Source organism: Bidens hawaiensis, unplaced genomic scaffold (genome assembly GCF_021521415.1).
Source record: "Bidens hawaiensis isolate Kalapana, Puna unplaced genomic scaffold, B.hawaiensis_p1.1 tig00010855_1, whole genome shotgun sequence".
NCBI classification, from domain to species: domain Eukaryota; kingdom Viridiplantae; phylum Streptophyta; class Magnoliopsida; order Asterales; family Asteraceae; genus Bidens; species Bidens hawaiensis.
This window is the reverse complement of record NW_027491838.1, coordinates 527533-540273: the sequence shown is the minus strand read 5'-3', so window position 1 is coordinate 540273 and position 12741 is coordinate 527533. Positions and strand designations below refer to the sequence as shown.

The following is a 12741-nucleotide window of genomic DNA, read 5'->3' as shown; positions in this document are numbered from 1 at the left end:
GGTATCTAATGGATGGTATGATCGGAACTCGTGAGGAAGAGGAAAAAGAATACTGGTGAAAGGAAAAATGAAGGAGATGGGAGGAAAAAGTTTGATAAGAAGAAGGAGGGATCGTTTGTTCCTACCCGTCTGGTTTGTAAGAATTATGGAAAAGACATGTTAGAAAGTGTTTGAGACCGATAATCAAGCCTAATGTTCTCAAGTATGATCCGCCAGCAACTTGCAACTTTTGTATGAGACCGGGTCACGCGGAGGAGGATTGTAGGAAGAAAACCATAGTATGTTTCGACTGTGGTGAAAAAGGGCACTTTAGCAACGAATGCACCAAAAAGAAGCTAACAACTGGTGGTACTGGAGGAAGTGGTGTTAAGAATGATGGAAGGAAGGGGAACGCTCATGCTTTCATGCTCAATACCTAGAAAGCAGGAGAAATACCAGACGTAATTACCGTTAGTTTCCTATAAATAATGTTTATGCAAGAGCTTTGTTTGATTCAGGGGCAAATCAAAGTTTTATAGATTATAAGTTTTATAGTCTATTAAATGAACCTCTAGCTAAATTAGACAATCACTATGAGGTAGAAACCGCTAATGGAAATCTAATCAAAATATCTGAAGTCTTAAGTAGTTGTCATATTTCCTTAGCCGGACACAATATACTTGCACAATTGTTACCTACGGAATTAGCATGCTTCGATGTAATCTAAGGAATGGGTTGGTTGTCAGCTAACCAAGCCTGTATCCTATGTGACAAAAAAGCTATCGATCTTTTAACCTTAACCAGTAAAATTATTCGAATAGCCGGAGATAAAGAAGCGGGAAAAATTGGAACTATTTCAAAAGTCAAAGTAAGTCATTCTTTAGGTAAGGGATGCCTCGCATTCATGGCCTATGTAATCAAGGAACCCGAACCTAAGAAAATGAAGAGGTCACGATTGTTTCAGAATTCAAGGATGTATTTCCCAATGAGTTATCTGGAATCCCGCCAGGCAGAGAAGTTAAATTTAGAATAGATTTACTCCCAGGGATAGCATCAATTGCTAAATTTCCTTATAGATTAGCACCAACTAAAATGAAAGAGTTGAAAAGACAATTAGAAGAGTTGTTGGAAAAAGGATTTATACGTCCGAGTTCTTTACCGTGGGGAGCACCAATTCTATTCGTTTAAAAAGAAATATTGGTCAATGACAATGTGCATTTACTACCGCGAGTTAAATAAAAAGAAAGATTGTAACCATATCTTGATAAGTTTGTTATTGTCTTCATTGATGACATTCTTATCTATTTCAAGACAAAGGAAGATCATCAAGCTCATCTTAGAATCATGCTCGAAACATTAAGAAAAGAAAAACTATATGCCAAATTTTCAAAGTGTGAATTCTACTTGTAAGAAGTACAATTTCTTGGTCATATAGTAAATAAATAGGGTATTCAAGTTGATCTAGTAAAAATTGAGGCTATTACCAAATGGGAAACACCCAAAACCCCAACACATGTCAAAAGTTTTCTAGGATTGGCTAGTTACTACCGAAGATTCATACAAAGTTTGTCCAGGATAGCCATTCCTTTAACTTCACTCACCAGAAAAACCGTCAAGTTTAAATGAGGACCAAAACAGAAGAAGCATTCGAAACTTTTAAGCAAAAATTAACAAATGCATCTATCTTAGCCTTGCCCGAAGGCTTAGATAACTTCACCGTATACTGTGATGCTTCGCACACGGGTATGGGATGTGTATTACCGCAAGGAAAGAAAGTTATTGTTAATGCTTCTAAACAATTAAAGGTTCATGAGAAAAGTTACACCACACACGATCTTGAATTAGACGCTAAAATTTTTGCACTAAAGTTATGGCGACACTATCTGTATAGTGTTAGATTTACAATTTATACCGATCTTATGAGTTTGAATCATAGTTTTGATCAAAAAGAGTTAAACATGAGGCAGAGACATTGGATGGAAACTCTTAACGATTATAATTGTGAAATAATCTACCATGAAGGAAAAGCTAATATAATAGCTGATGCTCTGAGCAGGAAAGAACATGATAAACCAAAAAGAGTTCGTGCTCTTCGACTCGAAGTCTCGAACTACAAACTGACTTAAGAAGTCAAATCAAAGAAGCTCAGAAGTTGACACTAGAAGAAGGAAATATAAAAGCTGAAAAAGAAAACGGTACCATTGATCAATTAGTCATGGGTATGGATAAGGATAGTTTTCTTCAGTTGGTTTAGTAGTAAATTGATCGTCAACCACTATCATTCAAAAAGACTATCTGTGTTTTTATCCAAGCTTCGTCATTAACTCCACAATCAAAGCTATACTTACAACTTGGTACCATTCATCTATTGTACATATCATCATGCTTAGGTTCTCCGTTCTATGCTTAATGAATTACACTCACCCAGGTAAAAAGAAGATAAAAAAGTAGTTCTAAATCAAACATCCAACTATAATGTAATTCGTTTTTAGCTAGTTACATATGTTTACCTTTTAAAATTATTTATAACCTGTTAGTGAGCTAGTGGTGAAGTGGTAAGTGAGAGACTTGGTGTATCATCTTACCCACCCAGGTTCGATTCATGCCCCCCATCATTTAGTATCGGCGGCACCGGGTAATGATGGGAGACTAGACGAGTAGATGACGTTTACGAAAATGAACTGTGCTATTTCTCACTGTACTGAACCGTGCTTTTACAACGACAAGAAACCAAATTCAAATCCCCACGTACGATCCAACAACAAAACCATTTAATTTATATATTATTCAGAGTCAAACAAAACACCACTCGATCCATCATCACTCACTCACCAGTCACCACCTTCACGTAAACATTCCGACAACCCACCAATCTTCACAATTCCACAACAAAACCCACCAAAACTATCCACTCCCTACGCATCCATGTCGATCTCAAACCTCCAATGCCTCCTCCTTTTACCCCTTCTCGCTCTATTCCTCACTCAGATCGGAGCTAACGCTGCCGCCTTCGGAGCAGCACTCCGATCCGATGAATTCGATAACCTCAGTTCGAAGATCCAGTCCTTAGGTTTGTATTTCACCTTCCACAATCAAATTTACGTAATTTGGACGGTGAATTTTGTATAATTTACCTTGAGTTTGATGTTTTGTTTGAAGAATCACTTGTTGATAAGAAGAGTGAAGAATTAAGAACCAAGGATGAGATCATTGCTGAAAAAGACAAGGCAATTGCTGAGAAAGAGAGAACAATTAGAGAGAAATTAGAGAGCGTGGATTCGTTGAGAAACGAGGTAGCTTCGCTTAAGGTAAGATCATGAATATATCGTATAATCATATATGAATAGGAGTGGGTTTTTTTTTCCTGAATAGGCACTTCATTTTCTCAAGTTTCGTTGTTTTGGTACCGATTGAAAAATGTAGACTTTTTCTTGGGTATTAGGTATTGGTACCCGGTAGTAGTAGTACCAATATTTTAGGACGCGTTCGTTTCACAGAATTCGTGAGAATTCAAAGGAATTGGAATTAAAATCCCATGACATGGTGTGTTTGTTTCTTTGGAATTGGAATCTTAATTCCATTTTGGTGTGTTCGGTTGTCAAAGAATTAGAATTAGAATTCAATTCCTTCAAATTCCTTTAAATAAAGGAATTCCAAATCCTTCCAAAATGTGGAGGAATTCATGTAAATTCATTGGAATCTTTTCTCGAGGTTTTTTTTCTTGAACGAGGACAACGGATAAAACAATTTAGGTTTTTTTACTATTTTTGTTTTTGATTTATTTTTGAGTTATGAATTTTTATTTTTATTTTTGAATATTTTTTTGAGGGGTTTTTGATTTTAATAGAAAATCCCTAAAATTTTTTTTAAAAAATAATAAAAAAATCATCACGCAAAATATAAATAAAAAACAAAAAATCTAAAAAAACTAAAATGTTTCCGCGTTCTCCTCGTTAAAAAAAACGATTCTAATTCATTTGTCAAATGAACACACCAAGAATGGAATTGGATTTCAATTCCTTCAAATTTCAACGCCTATTGGAATGTTCACATTCCAAATCCAATTCCATTCCATTATGTGAAATGAACCAACCTTATTCTTGTTTTTCAATAGAAGTTGATACGGTTTTTGGGACATTTCCTATGTTTTTGTTTTTGTATTATGGTTTTTTTGATACGAATGAATTTGACACGAATTTTGGTTTCTTGTTTACCCTCGGTTAGAAATGAATTTGATACAGTCAATGAGGATTATGAAAAAAAAAAACAAAAAAAAAACACCAAAGTGGCTACTGTACTGAAATACTAGTGCCATACTAATACTGAACCAATACATTCGGTACGATATATGGCACCCAATTTTGTTTAAATTCGGTGGTATTGATGTCATCCCCTTAAATGAAATTATGAGGATATAATTTAGTTTACTATATCCATGAATTATGAATGCATATTTTTTTTATAGGTTAAAGGATCAACAGATGCTAGTGAGGAGGTGCAAAAAGCTCATACGAGGTCCCAGGAGTTAGGGAAACAGGTATTAGTTTGAATTATTTTAATATTTTCATTCTCGGGTGGGTAATGATTTATGGAATTCAGGTGGAGAAATTGCAGTTGGAATTGGAGTTAAAGGTGAGTTTACAGGAGGCATTGGAAACCCGAGCCATAGAATCGGAGAAGAACATGCTTGAGAAGAATCCAAAGATTCAGGATGTAAGACCGGTTTTATAATGTTTGTTGCACGCTAAACCCAATGCTGGATATATGACATTAATGGCAGCATTTATTTCTTGTTTTAGCTTGAACAAACTATTGAAGAACAGAAGGCAAAGCTTCAAAAAACTGAGCGTGCTCTTAAGTTTGCTGAGGTGGGTTCACAACATGTTGTTTGACTTGCTCAGATGTGAAATTTGATGTATTAACATGCGTAATTATATGTAGGAGGAGCTTATGAAGACTAAGAATGAAGCCACACGGAGAGTTTCAGAATTGACGGAGGTAATAATGTAAAATCTGAAAGATTGTTTTTCCTTGGTGCTGGTTTAATTGTGTCAAATGATCATATATGTGAATATGTGTTACATATTGTTTAAAAGAACATGCATTATTTGGCCTTCTTTATATCTAGGTTCATTCTGCATGGCTGCCAGTTTGGCTTGTGGCTCATTTGTCTTCTAGTAAGGTAACTCTTCTTAAATTAGCCTCGTGTACATAATAATTATAGTCGTGACGTTTGAAGACATTATTATTTTCAGTCTTATGTTGAAGCTTGTTGGAACAAGCATGGAAAACCTGCTTTTGATACTCTAACAAAGAAGGTAACTTTTGACTTTATGTATATCCGTTTAAACAATGTTATTACTCGTTTATTAAGGGTGTTTTTTTTCATGATTATGAAAATAGTGGCGTTTTTTCATTATTACAGGCTTTGGAGAGGAAAGCACAAGCTGAAACATGGGCTGAACCTCATATGAAAATAGTTAAAACAGTAAGAAGATTTCTCGATTTTTATTATTTTTTTATATTCACAGTTTCACATTATAACCTTAAATTATGCAGAAGTGGATCCCTGCTGCAAAACAACAATGGGTGATGGTGATAACTAATGTCGAGTCACGTGTGCAACTACTGACCAAAAAGACCAAAGAGGTCTATGTTTGGTCTAAGGCGGTTATAACTCCCCATGTGACCAAAATAAAACAAGTTGTAGCCCCTCATTTTCAGGTACCTTTTACTTTTTTTGTTATTTTTGAAGATGTGTCCTGAATCATAATATGAAAGTTGTGTGGGGCCAGGTTGCAAAGAAATTTTGCCAGCCGTACATCGATCAGGTTGCGGTTGCAACAAAACCGCACCTTGATAAAGCACGGGAAACCATGAAGCCGTACACAAATGAGGCAGTTAAAGTTTATGCTGAGTTTCTTAAATCTGCATCTAAATACCATTGTCAGGTATATTTTTATTAATCGATTTTATTGACCTTTTTCATATTTCACATGTGAATTGTGATTGATGGGCTGTTTGGATGTGCATTACACATTATTTGTATATTATCTATTAGACTGTTTTGATCTAAACCAATATAATTAAATTCTGTTATGTATGAAGGTTCAAGGAACCGTTGAAGGATCACTGAAAAAAAATGACATTATAAAATCACTAGCTACCAAAGAGTTTGTATGGTTTTCTGTATGTCTCTCTCTCTCTCTCTCTCTCTCTCTCTCTCACACACACACACACACACACATTGGCGAGCATAAACATGGCCCGGGGGTCCTTGGCCCCCCTCCCTTTTTTTGCTCAGTAGTGTAAATTTACCCTTTTTCATCCGAAATTTTTATATATAGTGTAAATTTACCCGGCGGCGTTTTCGTCCAAGCTTCGCCACTACACACAGTGTTAGTTGACGAATTATAATTGTGTTGTTTTACAGTATATAGTACTACATATATACTACTGCATATAGATGTAGTATGTACTATTGCATATATATATATTAGTCACATTTCTCTGTTTCTACAAGCAAGCATAGATTAGTTTCTATCTTTTTTTATTTTTCAGGCCTCTGCATTGTTGGCACTACCTATATTTATTTTATATAAAGCTATATCAGCTATCTTTGAGTAAGTGTTTTCAATCTACGTGTTTCATTTATATATAAATAAACAAAAGCCTAAAACTTACCTGAATTTGTTGTTGAATGCAGTAGGCCCACTAAGAAGCCCACTAAAACTAGCAAGCCGAGTCATACACGTCGCAAGGTTAAACGAGCACATTGAGACAAGTAGTGAGAGTGTGAGACATGAAGCCCGTATACTCACTTTACTTTAACTTTAGGTATGCGACTTCTAATGCAAAATCACGCTACATTTACTTACAAAGCTTTTTAGGTATGCGCCTAGTTTTAGAGGCGTTTGGTAACATGTCAAAATGGTTAATTCTTGTACTGTCAAACTGGGGCGCCTTATCCATTTTTTAACAGATATATGATTACCTATATTAACACACTATTAATAATTTTATTAGAATAAAAAGATTTAGTGTGTTCTAACTTGTGAGCAACTTTTGATCTGTTTAATCTGTTCCATTTTTAGCTAATTTTTATACAAAAAGATAAGTGTCACATTTGTGCTTTAACTTACCTTACAAACTGATTGTGCATTTATTTAACATTGTGACATTCTGCTTTTTGAAATTTAAAATTAGCATTATTTTTTTTAACTAGCTTTGACTAAGTTTTGGTGATATAAAACTAATGCATTTGACCTTCAAAAGTCAAAAATGGATCAAGATTTCAAAACTATTTTTCTTTGTCTACAGCTTTTATGAAGCTTTATCCACATTTTCCAGCTTTGAAGAAGCTTCATCCATGTTTTCAGGCTGCGGCTATTTGCTGATATCATCTATGATTTCTTCCCATATAGAAAGTGAGAGAAGTTGTGTTTTTGAAAAGTAGGCTAGTACGGACAATTTTATTTATTTATTTATTTATTTATTTATTTTAATGTAGCTTATTATTTGTTTTAAATCTTACTCTTCTTATATTTTGTCAGTTGACTATTGATTAAGTGAAATTGACCAAAGGTTTTGAAGTGATAACACAATTGGCCACTTCATTTGTAGGTTAAGAAACATGCTTCGTAGGTTGTATTTTTTCGGTGGTACATATGTTTGCGTTTGTTAGATTGCGTGTAAAGTTTTTTTCTTCGAATTAGTAAACTACATTAATCAAAATTACAGCTATACTGTTCATTTGATCCGCACACATTTTGTTTATGGCATAGGTGGAGGTTAAAAAGTTCTATTATAAAACCTTCAAAAATGAATCAAAATAATTAAAAAAAAAACCCACCCCTTTCTTTCTTTACAGCCCCATCTTTTTTTGTTCACTGCCCGCCTGCCCCTACCCATCTCCCTTGGTCACTGGAACCAGTGAACCACTAAACACTTTGTTGCAACTAATTTTGCAAGAGTTTTTCCTGCAGATTGGGTAGCCTACTTGAATGCAAACGACAAGCCTTCTTGAATGATAAATTTAATTGTGATAGGATGGCAACATTTGTCATTCAAATTTGCAACTTCTGCCATCCTATCTTGAATCAGAGGGCGGCTATGGGGTTGGTCGATAAGCCATCAGAGACCAAAATTTTATCATCATGAGAGAAGAATGAAAGCATGGTTTATAGTGGTAAAAATGTTTTATTGTATTAATCTTTTTAACGAAGAAATAATGGCCATCTCTCCATTATGCCTGTTGTAATATAATCTGTTGCCTCTCCTTCTATTCCAATATTCAATAAATAGATACAAAATAAAGTCCATCTATATTTGGGATATATAAACAGAATATCATTCAGTAAGTGAATGATTTTAGTAGCCTAATATAGATATTCTATTAGACCCCCGCAGTCGAAGCTGGAGGCGAGCGTAAGCTGAGACTGGACCGAAAATCATTGAACAATAACCGAGGAAGTCCTTTGGTGAATATATCCGCCATTTGGTAACGAGAAGGGACGTGGAGAACCCGCACTTGGCCTCGTTGAACCTGTTCGCGTACAAAGTGCATGTCAAGCTCAATGTGCTTCGTTCGATGATGTTGAACGGGGTTGCTCGACAAATAGATAGCACTGATGTTGTCACAGTAAACGATTGTAGCTCGAGTTAGGGGATGCCGTAATTCAAACAATAAGTTGCGCATCCAACAAATTTCGGCAACGGCGTTTGCAACCCCGCGATATTCAGCTTCCGTGCTAGATCGAGAAATTGTTGCATGCCGTTTCGACGACCATGAAAGTAGGTTTGAACCGTAATAGATACAATATCCGCTTGTCGATCGACGGGTGTTCGGGCAGCCCGCCCAATCCGCGTCCGTATATGCAATGAGGGATGGGTTTTGGGAGGCACCAAGGGTGAGACCATAAGCTGCGGTACCCTTAATATAGCGGATGATTCTTTTAAGAGCATTCCAATGATCAGTTTTGGGAGCATGTATGTGGGTACAAACCTGTTGCACTGCATAAATAATGTCCGGACGAGTGAATGTTAAGTATTGCAAGGCACCTGCTAGGCTACGATAGAGAGCCGGATCCGTGAAATCGGTACCCGAGTTTGCACCTAACTTGGCACTCGTGTCAATCGGAGTGTGCACGGGTTTACATGATTGCATTCTAGCGCGGTGGACTATGTCATATGCATATGTTTGTTGAGACAAAAAACATAGTATTATTGGTACGAGTGACCGAGATGCCTAGAAAAAATCGTAGAGGGCCCAAGTCATTCATGGCAAACTCATTTGCTAGATGAGACATGAGTTGTAGCCGAAAACTTTCTGATGACGTAGTGAGTATTATGCCATCGACAAAAAGGAGGAGGTAAGCCGTTTCTTTGCCGCTGTGAAGAATAAAGAGGAAGTTGTCACAACGACTCTGAAAAAATCCCAATCGTATAACAAAATTCGTGAACCGTTGGTACCAAGCACGCGGGGCCTGTTTGAGGCCATAAGTGACCTTTTGAGCTTGCAAACGTGGTTCGGATAGTTCTTGTCCCCGAAAACCCATGGGTTGATACATATATACCGTTTCAGCTAGATGTCCATGTAGGAAGGCGTTAGTGACATCTAATTGGTGAATTGACCATGCCTTTGATAGTGCAATAGATAGGACCGTTCTAATGGTTGTCGGCTTCACAACCGGACTAAACGTTTCCCCGCAGTCAACCCCGACCTGTTGTAATCGACCATCACATACTAAGCGTGCCTTGTAACGATCAAGTTTCCCGTCACTATGAAGTTTATGTTTGAACAACCATATGTTTCTAATAACATTCATGTTTGGTTGTCTAGGCACAAGGTCCCCATGTGTCATTATTAATAAGTGCATGATATTCGTCAGTCACGGCTTTGTGCCATTCCGGTACGGATAGGGCATAGGCGGGGTTTTTAGGTATTGGAATGATAGTGGAGGTGTTGAGATTGAAGTGTCTTTTAGGTTTGTGGATCCCATCCATTGCACGAGTGCGGATAGTGCGAGTCGGTGGCGGAGAGGTAGCAAGATTTGGAGATAGAGACTGTGCGTTAGGAATGGTGGTTTGTAGGTTTGTGGTGGTGGAAGAAATTTGTGGTTGGTCCGTATGTTGTGAGTTGTTTGTCTTAGGGATGGTAGGTTGTAAGTTTGTTGGAAGCGAGTGGTGGGTAGGTGAGTGGATTGGTCTGCCAATATGGGGTTGGTTGTTGGTTGGGCCGTGGATAATGGTTGGGCTGAAGGTTGAGAAATTTGTCTGTGGACCTGATCTTGTTTATGGTCCAAAGTGGGAGTGGGAGTGGGAGAAGTGGTTGGTGTGGGCTGGGAAATATTATGTGTATTTGAGGGTGAGATATTTGGAACAGTGGGGTAGGAGTGTTGTATTTGGTCCCAATATTGAGCAGGGAAGGTGGAATTTAGAAAATCATATGAGGGTGGGTTCATATTTGTAGTGGCAAATGGGAATGTGGTTTCGTCAAATACGACATGACGAGAGATAATTATTTGTTTGGTGCGGAGATCAAGGAATTTATATCCTCGATGAGTGGAAGGATAACCAAGGAAAACGCATGGGTTAGAGCGGGAGGCGAGTTTATGGATAGTGGGGGGGGGGGATGGGATTAGGATAGCATAGACAACCAAATACACGTAGGTGGTCGTATGATGGTGTCCGATTATATAGAAGTTCGGCGGGTGTTTTATTGTTATGAGTGGGACTAGGGAGAATGTTGAGGAGGTATGTTGCCATTTCAAGTATGTAGTGCCAAAAATGATTGGGTAACGAGGCATTTACTAAAAGGGTGGGAATAATATTGTTGATTGAGCGAATTTTTCTTTCAGCTTTTCCATTTTGGGAGGATGTGTGTGGGCAGGAGAGACGAAAAAGCATTCCATTTTGATTGAAGAAATGTTGAAAAGAAGAATTTATGTATTCTTTACCATTATCACATTGAAAGGTTTTTATTGTTCGTTCGAATTAGGTTTTGACTTGTTTAGTTAGGGTGCAAAATGTTGGGTATGTGTCAGATTTACGAGCCAATGGGTATGTCCATAAGAAGTTGGTGAAGTTGTCTAAGAACAATATGTAGTATCGGTAACCCCCGGAACTCACAATGGGAGAGGTCCAAAGGTCACTATGCATCATGTCAAAAGGTAAAGACGTACAATTATAAGAATCTATAAACGGTAAGCGAATGCTTTTTCCAAACACACAAGATTGACGAACATGTTTATTTAAAGGTCCAAAATTGATAGAACTAGAATTTTTCAAGGTACGCAATAAACTAGAGCCTGGGTGACCAAGGCGTTGGTGCCAAAGGTGAGAGGAGATAGCTGCAAATGCGGTTGGTAGTGTGATCTTTGCTCCACGTCCGTTTGAAGATCTGCCACGACCCCGGGTGCGACCACGATCACATTCGGAGTAAGAGTCCGATGGTGGAGATGGCGACTTGGCCGTGGTGTTAGCATGAAGAGCATGGTTCGCGGTTTGAGCAGCGTGCATGGCATTGTTGGCATTCCGTCCTTCGTGAAGGCATAGTTTGGAACGTGCTTCGTAGAAGTTGGGAAGTGGCTTCATGTTTGAAATAATAGTGGCAGTGGCTTCGTATTGTTGCCCGAGACCGGTTATAAGCTGTATGATTAGTGAGTCATTATCGACCGTGCATCGACGTTAGCAAGTTGATCGGCAATTACTTTCAAGGCTTGACAGTATGAAGACATATCTTTGAACCCGTCAAGACGCGTGCTGGTGAATTGTTGTTTGAGGAGTGTGGCTCTGGTAGTTTTGTTGTCTTGAAACAGGTTTTCGAGAGCGAGCCATGCATCACACGCATGTGTGTCCTTTTTCAGAATCGTTTGCAGCAGGTCATTCGAGATCGTACCGTAGATCCATTGAAGAACAATGGCATCTAGCTGATCCCAGTTATCTTCTACCAAAGGCGGTTTGTCTCCTGTTGGTGGGGCTGTCGAGGAAGATTGAGGGGTGATGCGAGGAGAAAGATGGTCATAAACAAGAAACACCTGATAGTGAATTTTGAAGAGTTCACTCCAAGACGTGTAGTTAGCTGTCTCCATATCGAGGGTGATAGGGACATATGTTTTGATATTGGAAACCGTCACCGCGGGATGAAGTTTGGTGTCCATGGCAAGGAAAGGGAGGCGGTGGAGGTTTGAGAAGGAGGTGGCGGCGGTTTTGAGAAGGGAGGCTAGGGTTTTCTAAACTCTGGTCTGTGATACCATGTTGTATGTAATCTGTTGCCTTTCCTTCTATTCCAATAATCAATAAATAGATACAAAATAAAGTCCATCTATATTTGGGATATATATAACAGAATATCATTCAATGAGTGAATGATTTTAGTAGCCTAATATAGATATTCTATTAATGCCCACATTGATAGTTAATAGTTGGAACTAGGAAGGTTGGAATTTAAGTTATAACTGAGAGATATTTTCTCTTTTAAGTGTATTAGATTTTAATAAAAATAAAGATTTTAAAAGAACGTAAATCATATCCGTTTCAAGATCTTTGACTGCATTCTTAATAATACTTGAAGAATTAGTTTGAGGTTTCAATACAAAGGAATGATCAAATATAAAATGATTTTTTCTAGAATGATAAAAACTAAGAGATGACAAATGGAAATTAATAAATAAATTACAAAGTGCATTATGATACTTTGTCAAAATCTGATATGTTCATTCTTTAGCAACTCTTCATGCACGATTATAGAAAATTAGATTA

At 37.6% G+C, this 12741-nt stretch overlaps 2 protein-coding genes across 2 annotated transcripts; one reads left to right on the top strand and one right to left on the bottom strand.

Annotated features, from left to right (window-relative positions):
• Positions 1–2904: 2904 nt before the first annotated feature.
• Positions 2905–7418, top strand: LOC143536663 (uncharacterized). The gene is made up of 15 exons (XM_077030599.1): positions 2905–3049; positions 3139–3287; positions 4445–4516; positions 4579–4692; positions 4779–4847; positions 4921–4977; positions 5108–5161; positions 5235–5297; positions 5405–5467; positions 5539–5703; positions 5775–5930; positions 6088–6168; positions 6541–6602; positions 6686–6816; positions 7342–7418. The coding sequence occupies exons 1-14, from the start codon at positions 2905–2907 to the stop codon at positions 6756–6758; spliced, it is 1323 nt and encodes a 440-aa protein (XP_076886714.1). The 3' UTR covers positions 6759–6816; positions 7342–7418.
• Positions 7419–11636: 4218 nt separating this feature from the next.
• LOC143536661 (uncharacterized) lies at positions 11637–12071 on the bottom strand. The gene has a single exon (XM_077030598.1). The coding sequence runs from the start codon at positions 12069–12071 to the stop codon at positions 11637–11639; it is 435 nt and encodes a 144-aa protein (XP_076886713.1).
• Between the last annotated feature and the right edge of the window lie 670 nt (positions 12072–12741).